This window comes from Chrysemys picta, chromosome 11 (genome assembly GCF_011386835.1).
Source record: "Chrysemys picta bellii isolate R12L10 chromosome 11, ASM1138683v2, whole genome shotgun sequence".
Classification (NCBI taxonomy): domain Eukaryota; kingdom Metazoa; phylum Chordata; order Testudines; family Emydidae; genus Chrysemys; species Chrysemys picta.
Window position 1 is genome coordinate 45851115 of NC_088801.1, and position 23306 is coordinate 45874420.

The following is a 23306-nucleotide window of genomic DNA, read 5'->3' on the forward strand; positions in this document are numbered from 1 at the left end:
ACTTCACATCGTTTTCATACAACATATGAAAAATAATCTTCAGAACAGGGCAGAGACCTGGGACCTGCAGTTACCAAAAAATCATTAGAAATGAATGTTTTTTTACATTTGGACAAAACAAAATAACTTGAAAGTAAAGATCAGAGCATGAAAATTAAGGTTCATCTACTTAAGCTTAATTTTTTGTTGAATAAGTAGAAACTGGGGGTTGACCTTTAAATGATAAATGGTCTTGTTCACCCCTTATAGCTTAAAACATGAAAAGAAAATGCTGGCATAATGGGAACCTGAGTTCCACACAGTCATCTTGGCAAGTTAAAGATTTAAGGCACAATTCTCCTCTATGATATTGCGCTCCCTATTTCCATGGAAAGCTGATGAGAGTTCTGTAGTTACAAGGGGAGCAGAATATAAATAAATTAAATTACTCCTCTGTCTGAGCTCAGCCAGTTGTGTCCCATATTGCAATTTGAGAGGAATACAAATGACCAGTTTATGCATAGCTTAAAAAAAACAAGGCCCCAATCTTCAAATAGGTTATCTGTGGGTGGACTTTTATATCCCTATATAGCCCCATTAGTCAGGAGGGCCCTGCACAGATGTAAAAGTCTGCCCTTGTGGATCCAACTGCCTGATCATTGCCAGAAATATTTTCTTGTCAACCAGCCAAATCTAATATCCAGGTTGTTTAAGAAGGTGCTCGTCACAAAAAACAAACAAACAAAAATAATCAGTATTAGTAACAGTATTGTGCTTTTTTTTAATTGCAATACAATAGAAACCAACCACATTTGAAATAGCAAATCTGGTGATTGCTTTGAATGATATAGTTTCTCTTTGAATTTTCTTATGTGAATGTTTGCATTAATTTGTTGTTACAACTCAGACCTATTTGAAAGTGACTCATGAATCTGTGTTGTTAAATAAGATGGATTTCCATTATTTAAAATGGCAAACAATTGGAAAATGGAGGTGTGTTTGGCATCTTTTATGTGAGATGTTTTTCTGACATTTTTAATGTGAATTCTAGCAATTGGGCGCAAACCTTATTATTTTTATTGACCATCTTGTTTATCTTATGAAAACTTACCTTTCTAAATGTTTTGTTTATTATTTACCTGCATGAAATTGCACTTTATTCCTTCAGAGCTCATCTGAGTGAGGCATATATTGTATGAAAAGTAATAGACCATAGTTTATTGGATTGTTGACAATATGCCATAGAGAGCACCTCTAAAATTATATTCATGGCGCCTGTAATCATATTCACTGCATTCAGTTATGACTCTATTTCATTTACAGGATATGCTGTTGGAGCTGGCCACTTTCTGACACCAGCTAGTACAGAAGTAATTGGAGGAGCTCCCCAACAGGAGCAGACTGGTAAAGTAAGAGGTGCTTTGTTGTTGTTGTAACTTTTCCTCTTTGGATTGTTGCAATGGAAAGCTAAGAGAGTGGATTTCTGTGATCCAGGGGAGCACAGAAAATTGGAGCTTCTCTGAGTTTGTGAGAAAGAATGAAAGGAAACACAGTGTGAAAGAGGGTCTTGCTTGTTCAGTCGTGCTAAGAAAGGATCAGGCAGGAGATATTGCATGACTGTATTTTATTTTGAATTGTGTGTGGTCTTGGTGCCTTTTGGGATTTCTCTTTCCTCTACAGCATATTTAGTGTTTCATTTTTCTTACTGACAAACCGTAAGTGCAAAGAGTTGAATTTCTCCTATATTCTCTTCTTATTTTAGGCATACATTTTTAGCATTGGGACAAGGGCATTAAATATTCTGTCTGAACTAAAGGGTAAAAAGGTAACCTTTCATGTTATTTTGGTACATATTATAACTTCTTGTGTGTTGTCTTAAAGATTTGATGACTCTTCACTTCTTGTGTGTGTGTGCACAGCTTGGTTCTTATTTTGGAGCTGCTGTTTGCGCAGTGGATCTGAATACCGATGGCCTCTCAGACTTACTGGTTGGCGCTCCAATGCAAAGTAAAGTCAGAGAAGAAGGAAGGGTTTATGTTTACATCAACTCAGGTTCTGTAAGTGTGTCTTCTTTTTTTAATTCTGACTATTTAAAGTAATTCTGGTCCTACAAACCGAATAGCAGTATTTTCTGCTTTGTTACAGGAACTCTGACATGATGCATTTGAAGTGCATGACTTACAGTACAACTATGTATTTTGCTAAAATACCACCATGAAAACTGGGATCTTAACTGAAACCTACTTTATGCTAGTATCAGGGAATATGGTAGAACAGCAGTATGATTTTGCATATGAATGTATCAAGTGCTAGCCACATCTACTGTAAATCTGGTGTTCATAAGACAAAGTATTAAAGTAGAAAGATTAATGTGATTTCATAACTCGATATGCTAGTTAGTATGTTACTGTAGTCTATTTGCATGCACTCCGCAATTATATTGCTTATAACAGGGGTAGGCAACCTATGGCATGCGAGCTGATTTTCAGTGGCACTCACACTGCCCGGGTCCTTGCCACCGGTCCAGGGGGGCTCTGCATTTTAATTTAATTTTAAATGAAGCTTCTTAAACATTTTAAAAACCTTATTTACTTTACATACAACAATAGTTATATATTATAGACTTATAGAAAGAGACTTTCTAAAAATGTTAAAATCTGTTATTGGCATGCGAAACCTTAAATTAGGGTGAATAAATGAAGACTCAGCACACCGCTTCTGAAAGGTTGCCGACCCATGGCTTATAATTTGAAAAACAGATATTTTAGCTTGTTGAAAGCCATTCTTTTAACCACCAAAAAAGGGAACAGTTTGTGAACAGAATAGGCGATGCTTCAAACTCAAACAACTTGCAGCTGAGTGAAAGATGTGTAGTCACTAGTAGCATTCAGGAAAGAGAATGGTAGATCTCTTTATTCCCCATATTTTGGTAAATGAAATAACTGGAGTTATTATATATTGGTATTCATTTTTTCTATGCTTTTTAATCAGAGGTTAAAATGTAATCACTTTTTCCATTTTCATCTGCTTAGTTTTAATTTGTTAATTTTATTTTTAGAATTTTTATGCTCAATTATTTTCTCTCTCACATATGCATCTTCCATTATTGTTTTCTTACCACAATTATTGTCTTCATGAAGGGCTGGTTATTCCTTGATGCTTCCAAAGGTGCTTCCAGCTGTCCAAAGATCATATTAAGTCTATGAAATAGGGAGTGAACTGAGATGGAATGGGAGATGGGAAGATGGCACTCCCTTTTAGCATGATGTTCTTTGTGGCACTGCAGTGATCTGTGTGCTGTTTTCATGTAGGCTTTTTATTGCACACAGATGTTCACCATTACAACAAATTGTTTTCCCCTTTTTAAAGAACAACTCTAGTATGAAAAGCGACTCTATTAAAATTACAGAGTCCTGGATATATTATATTTAGTGATTTACATAACCAATGTGGTCAATTTAAGGAGTGAGATTTTTTTTTTCTGGCTACCTGCCTTGCATTATGAAAATTGCCCTGGTATATTAAAGTCAAACTGGGCTCAAGAGCCAGCTGTTTGTAGTAAACAATTATGTTGATGATTCACAAGAAGAGAATCCAGTTCCCTCTCTCTGAGTTGTGGTGACTGTTCAGGGCTAACAAGCGTAAAAAGTAGTTAAAAACTTTTTGACTGAAATGTGCAAACGTGATTTTGAAAACACACAAGGATCAGGCCAATTTTACATGTTAATTTTTCAGTGCAGAGCCACACTTTAAGCTCCCTTTACTTGTGCAATTCATATATCCTATATCAGCCTTACGATTCAGAAATGTGTGTTCTGAGATAGCTTATGCACTGAAAAGGTCAACAACACGTCACTGGTAATCTCTTTTTTAATGTACATTTGTTTTTGTTTTCCTTTAGGGAGCAGAGATGCTAGAATTGGAGATAGAACTAGTTGGGAGCGACTCTTATGCAGCGAGGTTTGGCGAATCTATAGCTAATCTAGGAGACATTGATAATGATGGTTTTGAAGGTACTAATGAGTATATTTGTAATTCATGACAGCAATGTAATATAAATCTGAGGAGTGAATGTTTCAGGAGATTGCTAATGGATGAAAGGGCCTTTCATTCTACACCTGTGTTCCGAATTTACTCCAGGTCCATAGTCATTACCATCTGATAACTTTTCTCCTGTGTGAAACAATAATGTTAGACCAGGTTGTAGTGGGTGTGTGTCCAAATTGTGTCTACCTGTCTCAGCAGAGAGGCCAAGGACTGAATGGATATGGAGGCTGAATTACCCTCTCACCTTTAGATGAAGTCCCTCCCTCCCTCCCTCATGTTGGTGAAACAAGGTTGCAAAGTTTACACTGCTGTTGCCTGTACTAGACCTGCTCAGAGGATAGAGAAATTCAGTCTCTGGGGTTGTCAAGCCAACTCCTCTAAAGAGCACTGTGTTCACATTAAAAAGAAACACCAACATGCGAGCTCTTCTGAAAATTGCAATTAAAGGGTCTACCACAGACAGTCTGAGCGACAATGGTTTTAATGGTCTTCTCTTACTTCTCTTCTGTCTAAAATATCACCGTTCAAGAAATCTTCCTCCCCTTCTGTTCTGACCATGTCATCCCCTCCTTCAGCCCTTGAACTAGCTTAAGAAGTGGCTTTCAAACATTTGGTTTGGGTGGGAGGGGCTGCAGTCAGCTAAACCAAATGGGATGGACATCCCAGAGGACAGGGAGGCTGAGGAGAGTGGGCTAAGTGGCAGCACTCCTGTCTTTATACAGAACAGGAACAGTTCGTGTTTCCATTCCAGCAAGTCACGTGTAGATGGCTACTCTCTATCAGCAGAGCGAGCAGGCAGGCAAGCAGACACCCGATGTGTGAGGAAAGCGGAAGTACTTCTCAGGAATTCTCTGCTGGTTTCTTGGGTCCCCTTTATAAGCTCAGCCATAGGTTTTGCTTTTTTGTTCAAAGTTTAATCTATATAGGAGACGCTAATCATGCCCAGGCCCAAGAACAGGCAACCTTTAATGTACTAGGTGTCTTTTTACCACATCAGATTCACCCTGCACCTACAACTTTGAATTTATCTCCTTTTATTCACTCTTCACTTCCTATACTCGTCTTGGTTCACTCTTCTTACTGCTCCTGTTATCTCACATTCTTGGCAGTACACTCTCTGTCCTGCAGCCCCCTAGTCTTGGAACAATCATCTTCTTCTCATCCTCTGAGCACCCTCTCTCTTCTTTCAAGAATCTTTCCTCCTGAGCTTTCTTCCTCCTTCACCATTAATCTCCATAGCTGCATTTTTTTCTGTCCTTTCTTTTGTTTTATATGCAAGCTCTCAGGACAGAGAAAACTTCTTACTCTGTTTAGAAACTGAGTTCTACCTTTCTGTGATTAATCTATACAAATGATGATGATAATTGGTAAAATATGGTATGTCAAATTAACATAATTTAAAGATAGGCCAGAAGTTTATGGTGTATAAAGAGATCATCATCTTGCAAATAGTTATAATTTGTAATTCCAGTAGTGCCCACAATGTGCTAAGTGGAACGAGTTGTACAATCAAAAGCTGTAATAGGTAATATAGCATGGAACAGATAACATAATAGGTAATATGACATAGAAGGGGTATGATAAGAGAGTTAGGGGAGATGAGACAGTGGAGGAGGAGGCAAGGCAACTTAAAACTGAGGAGGGAGAAAGTGGAGGAGATATTTCCTGTAAGAGAAAAATGGACATGGCAGAGAAATATAAAAACAACTCTTGGATGATGAAAGAGTTGATTTGTCTATAGGAAGTGCAAGAAAAAAGTATATGAAAGAGCTGTTGTTTTTTTTTTTCAGTAGTTTAAAACCCTATGAATCAATTAGTCAAGTCAGTTGGATGTACATTAGTGAATGAGTTTACCCCAAAGAATGTATGTTTAGTCTTAATTAGATAGCACAACTGTCTCTCATATTTTCATCTAGTCAGTAGAGAGATGTAACATTTTAACCATTGAAGTATGGTACTGGATTAAATCAGAGAACTGTTCGACTGTACCTAGTCAGCAGAGACTTTCCTTTCGGGAGTTTTTTTGGTTTGGTTCCACTTATATTATTACACTTTGCAAAGAATCAGATTGTTTATGAGTGAAGCCAAAAATCTGTTCATTTCCCTTGGTGCATTTTGAACTGATGTACTTTGTAACTTTCTTTTTGGATCATTTGCTCTGGCTATTTGAACAACTATGTTTGTGATTTAGGAACTAGTCTATTGCTATTCTTTCGCATCTGTACTCCCCACTGGAATTAAATCATGTAGGCATTCAACATATTACTTTGTTTAGTTACCTTAATTTCCCTGTTATATGCCCAAACAAGCATGTTAATGAGATGTTAAACACATTTAAAAATAAGGAAAATTGACTTGTTTTAGACAAAGTAATAGCGTATGGCATGTGTCTCACAGCTTTAATCGTTGTGGGAACATCAGAGGGCAGCAAAATTATCATAGTTTTAGCAATGGGAGGAGATCTTTTCTTTTTAAGGGCCATTGGTCATTTTGGCTATCACCCCTTATTACCGTTTAAAAATTAAATTTAACCTCTCTGTAACTTGGCGCAACTGCATTGACTTTGATGGAAGTAGTGTTTGAACTGGACAATGTGAATGTGGAACTTTTAGTGTGCACTAGCAAGCTCCATGTGGCCAGCTAATGAACACCAGAATTTACCCCTCTTTAGCATGAACTAATGCACTGTGCAGACAAACCCTTCCCAGCTGAAGGGCTGTTCTCTTCACACTTAGACTGAGTCCCCATCCCATCTGTTGTCATTAAAGTCACTGTACCTCAGAATAACCATATCTAGACAGGCATTCAGGCTGAACTGTTAGTGTAAAACAGGGCAGAAAACACACAGAAGCAGTACTATTGATACAGCTCTTTCTTTAAATCCTGAAGCCCCTTTTCAAACTTCGGATATTTCCATGAGCCCCTCTATTTCCTCTTGGAAAAAAGGCAAGAGCGAGCCTTCACTCTGAAGCATTACAAAAAAATGGAGCGCTGAAATCAAACTTACTAGTGTGAACCATGTACTTGGGCATAGGTCCATTGAGCCTCCATGCAGGCATCTATTGTAGCGTGTCTGATTACAGCATCAGGGCTACATTTGTAAATATTTTACACATAAATTACAGCTATAAATGGATCTTCATGTGTCATAGGACCAATCCAGTCTGCTTCCTGTGCTCTTGCTGAATAGGTTATAAAATATGGAACCATCATACTCATATCTGCTGGTCGGCAAGACATTTTATAAACTTGTAAAAGCAATATTTGATTCCTTAAATATAAACTTATCAACCTATACTGTCTCCCATACATGAAATATAAACAAATTCAAAATGAGAAAACTGTATAAAAACATTTTTCTTGTTTATTGATTAAATATAATTTCCCTGTATTAAAATAAAATCTTTCTACAGATGTTGCCATTGGGGCTCCCCAGGAAAATAATCTAGAAGGAGCAATTTATATTTATAATGGCAGGAAGGATGGGATATCTTCATCCTTCTCGCAGGTATGGCTTTCTTGATATTCTCTTTAAAAAAAACATTGCCCAGTAAAGTATTTAAAATGATTACATTTAAATTTCATTGGAGCAGGTTGTCAGCGTCACACAGTTCTACATTTAAAATGCGGCATGAGCACAGCTGCGCTGCTGTAGCACTTAAGTCAAGACGCTCCTATGCCGATGGGAGAGCTTCTCCCATCAGCGTAGCTAATCCCCCTTTACGGGAGACAGTAGTTATGACAACGGGAGAAGCTCTCCCGTCGACATACCGCTGTCTACACCAGGAGTTAGGTCGGTATAACTATGTTGCTTGGGGGTGTGGATTTTTCACACCCCTGCATGACATAGTTATGCCGCTATAAGTCTGTAGTGTCGAGCTGGCCATAGTGTATTTCTTTTTGTATTGCCTAAGGGACAACTGAATATATTTGAGTTTTTGAATTTCTGACCTTTCACTTAGTATGTAGTTTTTACTTTGATCTCAACCTTGGCCATTTTTGCACATACATATTCCCAGCTCAACAGAGTACTATGCTCAACAGAGGTTGGTTTTGTTAGCACTATGACAGTTCGGGGTTCATGCTCACCATGCATATTTGGATGACTCATCCTATTTATCTACTATATGTGTCTGGGAGTCCCAAACTGTTTGCTCAGGTCTATTCAATGAACAGTGATGGGAAATCCTGCCTCTTTGCTACTCTCTATTTGGCGATTCCTCTCAAGGAGGTGGGATTTAGGTCCTTCATTTAAAGGGCCATAGCTGCCGTATAACAACTATATAGATCCAGTGGAGAAATCAGCTTTTTCTCAATGTAACAGAAATATCTGAATACATTGTAGTTCTCAGGCATGGATTATGGGATATAATATTTGAAACAAAGGAACCAATATTGGATTCAAACTTAATTAAACCGAAATCAAGAAGTGATTGGGATAAGGTGCAGAGTGGTTGTGCTACAGTTTCCCATTGGTTACCACCTAAAATAAATATTACTTAGAATGTTTGGAAAAGCTCATTTTCATTTAGGGCAGTCCTTTATTTTTCAGAGAATACAAGGACACAGAATCAGCAACACTTTAAGCATGTTTGGACAATCCATATCAAGTGGCATTGATGCAGATAACAATGGTTATCCAGGTGAATTAAACAGTCATTCCTATTCTTCCTGTTTAAAGTAGTATAAATGAAATTAAATGTAAGCTGGTGGGAAACAAACCAGGCATGCTACTCAGTATTTCTAATATAAAATGAAGGAGCAAAAACTATGAGGGACAGGCCATCATCATAACAGTTTTGGAAGAGAAAAAAAGAAGTAAAGCTGAGGGCAAGAGGCAGTTTTTCTGTGGCAGATTAATTTCCTATTAGTTAAGGATCTCAGGCTTAAAACTAAGTTTGTGGTACAGTAGAAGAGAAAATAACCATAATATCTGTTTGTAGTACTACTGTAGTACTTCATCCAGTGATGTCACAATTTGACATTTATTACATCACCATTTTCAACATGCAGTCACTAAATTATGGAATTACGGAATAAATTAGGAAAGAGGATTTAATGTGTCTACTGGCAAAGTCTTGATAATCAACAAAGGTATTAAAGGAAATGACCAGGAGTGAAAGGTGTAGCACAGAACTTGTGGCCCAGGGGGACTGGAGCAGCTCCCTGGAACCTTAAGTTATGGCAGCCTCTGCAAGGAGACATATGGGTGGCCCCAATGCTGACATGCCCTGTGCTTGGGCTTGAGAGAGGCTCCTCGGAGGAAAAGCTCCTCAATTGTTTTAGAGTCCCTTTATGCCAGAGAGTCCTTAGGGAAAGTTTTACTGCATAAAAGCAGAAACTCCATGGCTAGAGAGAGACATAGCAATATTTAGATCAATGTTTCTCAAACTTTTGTACTGGTGACCCCTTTCACACAGCAAACCTGAGTGCAAACCTCCTTATAAATTAAAAACACTTTTTTTTTTTATTTAACACTATTATAAATGCTGGAGGGAAAGCGGGGTTTGGGGGGTGGAGGCGGACAGCTCGCGACCCCTCATGTAATAACCTTGTGACCCCCAGTTTGAGAACCCCTGATCTAGATAAATGGTTCAAGTGAATAAATCTATCATAGACTTAAGTTCTTCTGCTTTGGAGCCCTCTGCTTTGTTCATTCACTCTCTCCAAATAAAAGACTTTCTTGAGAGCCAGGATAAAATTTTCATAAGCGCCCAAGTTACATTTTGAAAAGAGACTTACACACTTAGGAGCCTAACTCTCATTGCAAGTCAATGGGACTTAGGCTCCTATGTCATTTAGACACATTTGAAAATTTTACCCTTAGACTACGGCTCACAGAGTGACTTCACATTGTACCTTTACTCTGTCATGTGAACACTTTACATTTAATTTTAATGAGAATAATAATTCTGGGTTAGAGAAAAAGATGCAAATGCCTCTTATTTTAACTGAATTGTACTTCAGCTTTAGTGGACTTTGAGTTGCAGCCTTAGCTATAGCATTAGCAATGGCAGGAACATTAACATGAAGCTTTAACAGAAAGTAAACAGATACTCATTGAGGAATCTGCATTGGAAATATCAATGATAGATAAAGTATCTCTCTGTATATATATTAGCATATCCCCTCTAATTAATAATGTGCAAATAGTGTTTTAATATCGTCCAAAAGGTAAATGTGCAGTAAGGTACTTACGCCTGAGAAGTGATTCTTTTTGACTAATAATGATGCGCATCTATCCTTATTTTTTTGTACAGATGTAGCAGTTGGTGCCTTTCTCAACGATTCTGCCGTGCTGCTGAGGTGAGGCTGATACATTTCAGTGCTTAAAGACAGTTGGACTTAATTGTAAATTATGAGATGCAATTAAAAAATGTGTAATGTGCTAGTGACCTCTTAATGCTCTTTATGGTGTTTTGAACTTCAGTCATTAAGCACTAGAATTTTATTCTACACTGATGTATTTAAGTAAACACCTCTGAGCAAAAGGAAAGTGACATCCTGAAACTTCTTGGAGCAATAAAACCCTCACATTCAACATGTAAAATTCTATTTTTATTCTTACCGTGTATAAGATAAGACACTATCATAAATATTATATTTGAAAATAACAAATGTGTGCAGAGGTAATTATAAATTCATGCTGAAGCATTTTGTGACCATAAACTGTTTTGTATTCTTAGAACAAGGCCAGTGGTGGTTGTTGAAGCTTTTTTAAAACACCCTAATGCTGTAAATCGAACTAATTTGGAATGTGCGGAAAATGGCCAGCCTGCTGTGTGTGTGAATTTAATGCTTTGCTTTACCTATAAAGGACGAGACGTTCCTGGTTATGTTGGTAAGCTACTTGATAAATATTTTGTATTGAATACATGGATCAGTTTCCATGCTGTAGAATATTTTACCATTTGGAATATAAACAAATACAGTGTTTGTAAAGTAATCCATCAACCTGAACACAGTAGGTATCACTATGAAAAATCACTAAAAAGCTATGGCAGTAGGATTAAGGAGAATAAACAATAATTCTTTAAATATATATGGAACAAAAGAAATCCAAACAATGGTATGGGTCCAGTACTAGACAAGAATGGTAAATTAGCAATCACGATACAGAAAAGGCAGAATTCAATAAATATTTCTATTCTGTATTTGGAAAGAATGAGCATGTATTCATGTCTTACAGTGATAATGAAATACTTTTTGTTCCACCATCAACTGGAAAGGATATAAAACAGCAACTATTAAAATTAAACATTTGTAAATTAGTAGGACCAGATAATTTGCACCCAAAAAGTATAAAAAGAATTGGCAAAGGAGCTCTCTGAGCCACTAATGTTGATGTTTAACAGATCTCGGAACAACGGGAAGTTCCAGTGGACTTGAACTAACAAAATTAACACCACTCCGGATGGTTTTATCAAAGATAGTTAGACTAATGTTTTTATGAGATTATAGGATGGTTGATAAGGATAATTGTGTTGAAACAACATATTTAGACTTCTTTAAGACATCTGAGTCAGTGCTTCATGACATTCTGATAATATAGCACTCTACAAATTCAAGGCATCCCATATTAATGAATTAAAAATTGGTTAACTGATCGATCACAAAAAGTAATTGTAAATTGGGAATTGTCATTACATGGACGGTTTTCTAGTAAGGTCCCACAAGGTTCTATTCTCAGCCCAATGCTAATTAAATATATTTATCAATGATCTGGATGAAAATACAAAATTATCGCTCATACAATTTTCTTATAACATAAAAGTTGGTGGAGTGATAAATAATGACGGGGACAGGTCGGTTATACAGACTGACCTAGATTGCTTGGTTAGGATGCCAAGTTCATACATCTAAGAAGAACGAATATAGGTCACACTTATAAGATGGAGGATCCTGTCCTGGAAAGCAGTAACTCTGAAAAAGACTTGGGGGTCATGGCAGAGAACCAGTTGAACATGAGCTTCCTCATTCAATACTGTAGCAAAAAGGGTGAATGTGATGTATAATTTGGATGTATAATCAGGAGAATACCAAGTAGGATTAGGAAGATATTACATCTGAATACATTGTTTCTGAATACACAGATAATTGGCTCTGTGGATGAGGGAAAAGCAGTGGATGTGTTATTCCTTGACTTTAGCAAAGCTTTTGATACCATCTCCCACAGTATTCTTGCTGGCAAGATAAAGTAGTATGGGCTGGATGAATGGACTATAAGGTGGATAGAAAGCTGTCTAGATCGTCGGGCTCAATGGGTAGTGATCAATGGCTCCATGTCTAGTTGGCAGTCGGTATCAAGCAGAATGCCCCAAGGGTCCTGGGGCCAGTTTTGTTCAATACCTTCATTAATGATCTGGAGGATGGTGTGGACTGCACCCTCAGCAAGTTTGCAGATGACACTAAACTGGGACGAGTGGTAGATACGCTGGAGGGTAGGGATAGCGTACAGCAGGATCTAGACAAACTAGAGGATTGAGCCAAAAGAAATCTGATGAGGTTCAACAAGGACAAGTGCACTGGGGAGCGGAGTTGGGGGCCACTCCGCGAGCACATGCTGCGGCTCCCGGAAGCAGCGGCATATCCCTCCTCCAGTTCCTATGCAGAGGCGCAACCAGGGGACTCCACACGCTGCCCTGTCTGCAGGTGCTGTCTCAACAGCTCCCATTAGCTGGAAACTGCAGCCAATGGGGCTGCAGGGGCGGTGCCTGCAGATGGGGCAGCGCCTGCAGATGGGGCAGCGCGCAGAGCCGCCTGGCCGCGCCTCTGTGTAGGAGACAGAGGGGGGACATGCCGCTGCTTCCGGGAGCTGCTTGAGGTAAGCGCCGCCCAAAGCCTACACCCTTGAGCCTCTCCCGTGCCCCAAACCCCTACCCCAGCCCTGATCCCCTTCCCACTCTCCGAACCCCTCAGTCCCAGTCCTGATCCGCATCCTGCCCTCCAAACCCCTCAGTCCCAGCCCGGAGCATGCTCCTGCATCCCAACCCCCTCATCTCCAGCCCCACCCTAGAGCCCGCACCTCCAGCCAGAGCTCGCACCTCTCGCACCCCAGCACGGAACCCCCTCCCACATCCTGAACTCCTCTTTTCTGGCCCCACTCCATAGTCTGAATCCCCAGCCAGAGCCCTCACCCCCTCGTGAACCCCAACCCCAATTCCATGAGCATTCATGGCCCACCATACAATTTCCATATCCAGATGTGGCCCTCGGGCCAAAAAGTTTGCCCACCCCTGTTCTTTAGTCTTTCACTCTAAGGCTTTTTTTCTTATCTGAAGCTTTCCAATTTGTGAACATCCTTTTTGAAATGATGGGCCAGACTTGGACAGAGTGTTCCAATTATGATCTCATAAATAGAATAATAGAGAATCATAGAATCATAAAATATCAGAGTTGGAAGGGACCTCAGGAGGTCATCTAGTCCAACCCCCTGCTTAAAGCAGGACCAGTCCCCAACTAAATCATCCCAGCCAGGGCTTTGTCAAGCCTGACCTTAAAAACCTCCCTAGGTAACCCATTCCAATGCTTCATCACCTTCTTAGTGAAAACGTTTTCCCTAATATCCAACCTAAACCTCCCCCACTGCAACTTGAGACCATTACTCCTTGTTCTGTCATCTGCTACCACTGAGAACAGTCTAGATCCATCCTCTTTGGAACCCCCTTTCAGGTAGTTGAAAGCAGCTATCAAATCCCCCCTCATTCCTCTCTTCTGCAGACTAAACAATCCCAGTTCCCTCAGCCTCTCCTCATAAGTCATGTGCTCCAGCCCCCTAATCATTTTTGTTGCCCTCCGCTGGACTCCCCAATTTTACCACATCCTTCTTGTAGTGTGGGGCCCAAAACTGGACACAGTACTCCAGATGAGGCCTCACCAATGTCGAATAGAGGGGAATGATCACGTCCCTCAATCTGCTGGCAATGCCCCTACTTATACAGCCCAAAATGCCATCAGCCTTCTTGGTAACAAGGGCACACTGTCGACTCATATCCAGCTTCTCATCCACTGTAACCCCTAGGTCCTTTTCTACAGAACTGCTGCCTAGCCATTCAGTCGCTAGTCTGTAGCAGTGCATGGGATTCTTCCATCCTAATTCTTCAGCCGGATTAAATCGGCTGGCGGGCTGTAGTTTGCCCACACGTGCTAAAGAAGCTCAATCAATTTAGTATATCTAAGAGAAAGTTAAGAGGTGGTTTGATCCCAGTTTACTAGTCGCTGCATGGGGAATAGATTTCTGATAGTAGATGGCTTTTAATCTGCAGAAAAAGGTGTAACAAGATCCAATGTTTGGAAGCTGAAGCTAGACAAATTCAGACAAGAAATAAGGCACTGTTTTGTAATAGCAAGGACAGTTAACTATTGAAACAATTTATTTAGTGATGTGGTAAATTCTCTATCGCTTGAAGTTTTAAAATCAAGACTGGATGTTTTTTTTAAAAGATATGCTGTACCTCAAGCACAGGCCATAGGCTTGAAGCAGAAATTATTGGATGAAGTTCTTTGACCTGTTTTATGCAGGAGATCAGATTAGATCATTATAATGGTCCCTTCTGGCCTTAAAATCTATGAATATTTCATTAACTACATTACTACTAAAAGAAGTCGCACACATTATATCAGAGGGGCAATCCTGTAGTTAAGGTTATAACTAGTTTTCTATTAATATGCCTGAATTTTTACCCTTAATCATCTAAACAAATAAAAACTGTATAAGTTTTATCATAAGTGGTAGCAGAGTTGCTAGAGAATTTTTGAGAAAACGTATAACTAATAAGGCAAACGCCTTTTGAGATATGGGAGGTTAAAAAACCTATACAGTCTTCAAAAAATGCAAAATTTTTAATTTTGGGGGCGGGTGGGGAGAAAATGGCTTATCTTCATAACCGGATGGTCTAGAGACTCTAAATTTGTTTTATTCTTCTATTCTCAATGAGAATTTGAGTGTTCAGGAAAAGTTACATTATTTATTTTATTTTGGTATTTTGAAATGAACTCCAAACTTTCTTAGGTCCACCTCTGAGCCATCATACTTCTCCTGAGTTTAAGCAACTTTGTAAATCCTTAGTAGGGCCAGCTAGGTTAAAGGACATAGCAGAATTGTCTATGTTAAAGTTCATAAAGAAGTACAAAGGCAAAGCAGTGTAATGGGGGTGAGGGTAGACCTTTGAATTGCTAAACTTTGTACCTGTCACTGCTTCATAAGGACAAGGGCTCCAATCCAAACTCCTTCCCATCTGCCAAAAATGCTTCCTGGACTAGCATGAAAAAGTGCTACGCCTACTTTCCTAACCTTCCTTCGTTCACATAGTGCATCTGCGACCCTGTGTTTCACCTTGTATAGGGACCCACAAAACCTAGCACCAGATTTGTGTGAAAAATTGCCATGCCCAAGGTCAGTTTGATTTAATCCTGGATCATCACATTGCAGGCAGGTAGGAAATTAGTGAAGGACAAATATCAATACTCCGTGAAGATCTATACTAGCTGACCAGCAGTAACATTGTTGGTCCTCTGGAAGCAGTCTCATCCAAGGCATTACTGATCAGGATGGTACTGAAATGTTGCCCATTACAACCTTCCATAGTGCTATGAAGAAAATGCAGTATGAGATGCTGCCAACTTTGATGACTGAATGCATTGCTCTGCTCTTTAGTCAGTTAGGCAGAGAGAGAGAGAGAGAGAGAGAGATTCAAAAGCACAGAACAGGGAATCGCTCTTACAGAATTTGAGTTGGGTACACTTTTAGTTTTACTACATGAGTCCTTTTGTTATATGATTAAAGCATTTAATTGTAACATGTAAAATGGTAGAAAAAATAAGAAAGGAGCTACTTAAATAATGCTGATTCTTTAAATATGTATAATTGCTTTGAAAAGTCTCCATGGGATCAAGAATTCACATGATGAACCTATCTGAAACAGCTTTTTTCCTTTCCAAATTTGACTAGATAGCATACATATTTCTTTTTTATTGAAAAGAGTTGTTTGAAGAGAACACAATTACTATATTAAGTGAACTGAAATGCTTTAAAAATTAAAATAGTTTGTGTCTCCACGAGTAGAATATATAAGTATTGTAAGCATCACTATTAATAATTTTAAGGGTGAATTGAAAGGTTTGGAGTTCAGATTCCCGGAGTTTTGTGTTTGTCTGCAACAGTCCCCAATTCAGCATGCTTAAGAGTTAAGCACTGGCTTATGTACCCTTGTTGAATTCAGGCCTTGGGTAATAGTAATGGCAACAGGGGGAGGAGGAGCTACACAAAACCCAGAATACGTAAACTCAAGTCACAACAGAAATGAAACAATGAAGTATTAAAACAATGGTGTTCCAAAATTTGCTTGTGATTTGATTATCCGCAGTGTTCTATTTGTGATTTAGGATCTTACAGTTTTTTGTATTTATTTTAAATTAAATTTCAGTCAATGAATCTATTCTTGTCTACTGTTTGCTGAAATTTTAATGCCAGTTCTGTGACTGACTGACACTGGGTTTTCTCAGTCAGATTCTAGCTATATTTATCAAAATATAATAACAATACACCCAAATCTGCCCTGGTGTAAATGCATGCAACTCCATTGATTTTAGTGGAGCCATGGGCTCATATTAGGGATGAGTTTGGCTCTGAGAGTCAGAAGGGAAATAATAAATTTAAGAGAATGTGTTATGTATCTGGGTACATATGTTTTCTTTAAAAATTGTGAAGTTATTTTTTCCTTTTTTAAATTATAGCTTTGTGTATATTCCCAAAGGTTCAAAAATGCCTTTAACAGGATGCTCTTTAGAGCATTTTGAGACAGACATTATGTATCCAGCACTCCATTTGTAAGTGATGAGGTATAACTCCTATCTTAAATTAGTGAAAATAAACATGTTTCAAAGATATTTTGTAAAAAGCTTTTACTTACTTGCTTTTTAATCTTGCAGTACTGCTTTATGACCTGAGCATAGATGTAAGCAGAAAAACAAACACTCCTGCAAGATTTTACTTTTCTTCTAATGGAACATCAGATATGGTCTCAGGAAGTATGGAGATTTACAACAGCAATGTTACCTGCAAAAGTCATCCAGCATTTTTGAAGGTAATGTAATCTTTAGTATCTATTTTATTTAATACCGTAACATTGTCATATGTGTAAGGGTATCTACCTACTTTTAAAAAAGTTTTTACATAGTCTACTTATGATACCCTCACCAAAATTAAAAAATAAAATGTCTGTCCTAGCAGATCATAACTTTGTCCATTAAGTAAATGTTGAATCCCTCACACACCCACACCCCGCTTCTCCACCCTTTGCTGCTTAATGGATAAGTCAACGTGACTCTCTTGACTTTTTTAAGTGTGTGCCAGCATCGTTAATGTCAGCAGGAATGTGTACCTATTAACATTATGCAGCTGTCTCCACTAGGAGAATATAGGCATTCCTATATTTGGGGTGATAGTAGGATTTAAAAAATCTTGGTAATTATTTTTACCATTTTGACCCTATTTTAGGGAAGAGAGAGCGAAAGACAGATGGCAAACTTTGTGGCTACTGGGAAGATATTGCACAGATTCACTATAGGTGCAAGAGAATCCTATATGTCAACATCTGATCAGTAGTGCTGAGCCGACTCAACAAATTACTGAAATGGTGTATTTAGACAGATTGGGATTTAGGGGTGTGCTGGTAAAATTTTGTGGGCCACGCTACGGTTTGATTTTTGCTTAATATTTTTGTTTACACATTTTAATTTTTTGGTAACATTTTAAAATAGAATTTTAATTATTAACTAACTTGGCCAAACTCATCCCTAGTGATACCAGCAGAGTTACACACAGGATAAATTTGTCTATTTGTCCACTATGTTTACATTGATTTTGTTTTTTCCTTTTAATATATATGTTGGTGTATCCTGACTCTGCTTTCAATATCTACATAATGTTTGCCTAAATTTAAATAATTTGTATGATTTACATATGTAAATAATTTTGCATAGATGGCAGTAGGAGTAGCTGCTCCCTAGCTGCTGCAGCATACAACGCTCCTAGCTCTTGGTAAGGGGGAAAGAAAGGGAGCACTAGGCTGTGCATCAACACTTGCAGAATCTGATTGGCTGATCTCTCCCATTCTTCCACCTTCTGGGAAAGAGCAGCCTATCAAAAGGGACTTCTCCATAGGTGAGGGTTCTCGTGACAGAACCGTAGCAGCCATCAGGGAATAACTGTACAGTCAACAGGTCCATACGCCACCATAGGAAATGGGCGCCACATCACCAGGTGATTTCTGTTCTCTACCCAGAGATCAGAGGTTGCCTGTATAGATCCAGGTGGTAGCTTATAAGGCTTTTGGACCCAGGTCTTTAGGCAAGAGTGAGCAGAAGCACAGATTAGTGCTCAGGTGGCGATACATAAATCAAGACTAGGCCAAGCTTAGTGAGTATCATCATCAGTTGATCATCTGGCTGGTCCAGAAGCCCAGAAAAAGGGCTGAGCCCACCAGCCAAAAGTCTGGTTGCCCAGTGATCTAGTCCAGATCTGCATTTAGAATAGTTTATTTCCTATATATAATTGCATGAAGATAAAGGTTTCTTCAGGCGAGATCTACATAGGAATTTTGTGGATGGTGCAACATAGATAACCATATTTTAATGTTTAGTCCTAACTTTGCATTGGGCCAGATTCTGCCACCCTTACTCACACTGAATAGACTCTAGCCCATTGGTAATAGCACACACGTGACGTGATCTCAGTGAGACTGTCCATATTTTGCATCACAGGACTCTTAGTCTATGGAATACAATATGCTTTGGATACATATGCATTGTCTGTGTGTGTGAAGTGCTGTGATGCTGTTTTATCCTCAGGTTAACTTAGAGAAACCTAAACCTAAAGGTGATTTTAAGATTTATATTAAAACTTTTCACAGTTATCACATTTCAATTAAAACATGTAATGGATAATCTATACATGCATGCTTATTTTGTCATTTAATTTGTGATTATATATAATTGATCTCATGTAAACTTTTCCCATAATACTCCATTTCCTTTTAAATTCTTTAGTAGTAATATCAAGACTGCCCCCATCACCTCACTGAGTCTTCTATGCCTGTTAAAGTTAACTAAGTGTGAATGTCTGTCAAGTAGAGTCCTTACAGGAAAGCATGTACATTATATATATTTTGAGTAAAGAATAATGAATAGCTAATTAGTATAATGAAAGTAATATACAGCAGATGCAGAGAAGACCTTATGGAAAACTATTGTGAATTAGATAACATGTGATATGGTCAAAGAAAGCTTGTAGATAAGAATGAAAGCAGTGGACATGTGGAAGGACAATCAGTGGCTGTCTGTCTCGGATACCTAGGGAATAATTTAATCAAGTTTGCTATTGTAAAACTCAGTGCTTCAGGCTGTTCAGTTTTTACAAGTATATAACTTGGGATTTGGGCTTCGATTTGTGGCATTCCTACACGGTCAAGGTTTAATGTTGAAATTACGATTTATTGAGCAGTTTAATCATCTTAATGCAGAGTACAAAATATAAAGACAGGGGAACCCCCTCTCTCCGTCCCAGCTCCATATCCTATTTATGTGTACTCGCAGAGCCTTTTTAGACTTCTCAGAAATACCTGATCCATTGTGCCTGTCTGGGTTTGTCCCATTTGTCCATTGCCCTTCTCTTTCACCTACCCTTACTTGGAAAATGCAAAATTACTAAACTGTGACCATAAATATTTTAAAATAAAACAGTCAACCTGGTGCCAAAGAAAATTCTGTTGGGTCTTCAACCAAATAAAGTTTCAATTAACAATTGTTGTTTAATCATAAAATACACTCTTCAGTTATGAAGTGACTGCTCTCATCTCATTATTGTTAATGAAAATTAGCTCAGAAGTCATGGAGAAGTAGGGAAGAAAAAGGTATATTCAAAGAAGAAGATTTCATTTCTGTGGTTTAGGAAGTGATTGTATATATGAAAATAGAGATAAACTTGCAGTGTTTTCTTTATATACATGTCTGTTTTATATGATTAACTCATTAGGTTTCCAATTTTCATAGAAAGATGTAAGGGATATCCTGACTCCTATACACATTGAAGCAACTTATCATCTTGGGCATCATGTTATAATGAAAAGAAGTGTGGAGGAATTCCCGCCACTTGAACCAGTTCTTCAGCAGAGGAAAGAAAAAGACATTATAAAAAACAAGGTTAAGATATGGATATTTTTGTCTCAACTTCAACAAAATGAATGCACATTGTAAATCATTATCTAGAGAAAATTTCACACCGTGCAGTGTAACTAAGGAACACATTTTCTGAATTGGTGTCTAGATCTCATGGTGACAGGGACATTAAAAATGCCTTGATTTTATTAAATAAGCCAGTAGGCTAAAAGTAGAATGCTAAGTTTTGTCTAAAGGATGCATTGCTTACAGAACATACATCTAGTTTGTATTTTATATTTTTTACTCTAATGGTACATATGAAGTGGCACAGGATTATACTGAAGCACGTAATTATCTCTTATTAATTATATTCTCTTATTGTTTTAGGTATATTGGTGTTAGTACTAGACATTTTCTTACCAGTCTTCTAGTTTCACATGATCTGCTGAGTCAAATCACAGCATGAATTGCATGTTAGATACACAGCACGCTGCTTACGTTAATTTATACTCCATTATTTCAACAATGTTGATGAAGTATGTATTATCTCGAGCTACTCCCAAGTGTTCAAGCACAGGGATTGGAAAAACCATACATTACAGTATCATAATTAAGCTATTTCCCTCCCCTTCCCCCTCCTCCAGGAGCAAAAGTCAAAGTGTTCTTATGATTTGTAACTGGTATAATTAAATAACATTATTCTGACTCCTCACCAGTAATAAGTTTCACAAATTCAAAATAAAATTGACAGCCAGAATTTTGAGATGCCTAAGGTTTCTTCTAACTGGCAAAATATCCTTACTTGTGCTGTCCATCTCAACTTTCCATTTCTGGACCCACATACAGTTTTAACAAAAGAGAATCTTGCTGCGTGCCATACTGCAATACAGTGACATACACTTATTCTGTGGAACTTTAATAACCACAGCACTGACACAACCAACTCACATCACTACTGTCAAAGAAACCTAATATCACATAGGCAGTCTTTATTGAGATAAACTGTGTAGCCTGGGTAGCTGCTGCCCTATCATAGGAGATTGCAGAACTGTCCCAGGAACTTCAATCCCCTAAAATGCTTTGTCCTTGCATGTACCTTTTAGTATTGGCTGATCGTATCTCTGTTGGCCCAAGAATGAGACTCTTAGCATGAGACAGAATGCTGTGTCTGTTGTTCTATGTACAGTGCATGTGGCCAGAGAAATGGCAAGTCACCACCTGATTTAGCTCCTCCTTCAGTAGCAACGGCTATTGGGCACTCACGATGCTTTGATAAGAACATGGTGATACGTGCATTAGAATTACTTTGTACCTGTTACTGTGTACACACTGTTTTGAAATATTTTCACTTTTGTCATCTCTTCACAGATGGTTTTTGCAAGATTTTGTTCCAGAAAAAACTGTTCTGCTGACTTGACAGTTTCTGGAAAACTTGCATTTCCAAAGTAAGTACAATATGACTTCCGTCTGCTGAATGAGACTGAGTAGGGCTTTATTTGTCTAATTGAGTTTTCCTTGCTATCTAGATAAAATTAATTTGCAAAAGTAGACTGAGTTCCCTAAGCAAACATTACAGGAATAAAAATTAGTTTCCAATTAAAGATTATTAAACAAACAACGTTTCAGAAAGTATAACAGTAATGTAATTATACATGAGAACAGTTCTTTTTCAATTATACTCATAAGATATTACCAAAAAAGCATGTTGTTGTTCATAAAAATAAACTTCGAAATTTCTAATTCAGATGTACTGAGATGCATGTAACTCGCTGCACATCCAAAATTTAGACCCCTTCTAACTGACAAGAATTAAACTTTCTACTGCTGTTATGACTAAACTTGCAGTGTACAAAAGGACATACTTCATTTTTGTGCTGTATTTACTATTTCAATTATGAAATAAGGAAAAAGAACTACTTAAGAATATTCACGGTACAGTTTAACACTAATGATCGAGGCACCAGATGGTTGGGCATTATGTGTGGTTTGGATTCTTTTCCCCTAGATATACTAGCTTGCATTTTCCAAGCTGAATTTCATTTTATAACTTTTCACCCATGTTCCTAATCTCTTTAGGTCCTTTGTAGTATTTCTTGGTCCACACAGGTGTTTGCAGCTCCTTCCAATTTGCTATCATCCTTAAATTTCATTCTCATGCTAGACTATTACATTTATTTAAATGTCATGACAGTTCATTAAGACTGGATCTCTGCAGAACTAAACACTCTTCCTCTGTGAGATACTATCATTACCCTTCAGCTAGTTTTCAATTCACGTGACAGCGTTCCTACCCAGTGTAATTTGAATTCTTTTTTGAGTGAGATTTTAAAAGATCTGTTCATGCCATCTCCCTCCTCCTCTCCCCAAGTATGAGAGCATAAAAATGACCATACTGGGTCAGACCAATAATTCACCTAACCCAGTATCCTGTCTTCACACGGTGACCGATGCCGGAAACTTCAGAGGGAATGAACAGAACAGGGCAATTATTGCATGATCCATCCCCTGTTGTCCAGTCCCAGCATCAGGCAGTCACAGGCTTAGGGACACACACAGCATGGGGCTGAATCCATGTCCATCTCTCTCACCAACAGTAGTTGGTCCAATAAAAGATATTACCTCACCTATCTTGTCTCTCTAATATCCTGGGACTGACATGGCTACAACAACACTGCATACATCTTGGGTAATAGCCATTGATGGACCTATCCTCCATGAACTTATCTAATTCTTTTTTGAATCCAGTAATACTTTGGCCTTCACAACATCCCTTGGCAATGAGTTCCACAGGTTGATTGTGTATGGTATGAAGAAGTACTTCCTTTTGTTTGTTTTTGTTTTAAATCTGCTGCCTATCAGTTTCATTGAGTTTCATGATTAGAACCTGGCTTCAGTGGCTCTTTGCAAACCCTGAGGGCTGAGAAATTTTATCTGCTGCATATCCCTGATACAACATGGAACTAGCTGCCTGATTGAACGTGGTTTTGTTTTATGAATATTCAGATTTTTACAGGTCCTATTGAATTGAGCTGCTAGTTTCACCTTGTAAAACATCTTAAAATGGTACATAAATAATACTATAATCATGTTATTTTGATTAATGACTTCTATGTGATTCTGGG

At 38.2% G+C, this 23306-nt stretch overlaps 1 protein-coding gene across 1 annotated transcript in view; it reads left to right on the top strand.

The window, feature by feature from the left end:
* The window catches only part of ITGA4 (integrin subunit alpha 4), a 57596-nt gene that overhangs the window by 15275 nt on the left and 19015 nt on the right, over window positions 1-23306 (top strand). The window contains 11 exon segments of the mRNA XM_005300498.5: window positions 1303-1388; window positions 1742-1804; window positions 1899-2036; window positions 3881-3992; window positions 7440-7534; window positions 8579-8669; window positions 10287-10332; window positions 10713-10867; window positions 16957-17111; window positions 20077-20226; window positions 21553-21629. Coding sequence (XP_005300555.4) covers window positions 1303-1388; window positions 1742-1804; window positions 1899-2036; window positions 3881-3992; window positions 7440-7534; window positions 8579-8669; window positions 10287-10332; window positions 10713-10867; window positions 16957-17111; window positions 20077-20226; window positions 21553-21629 — 1168 coding nt within the window.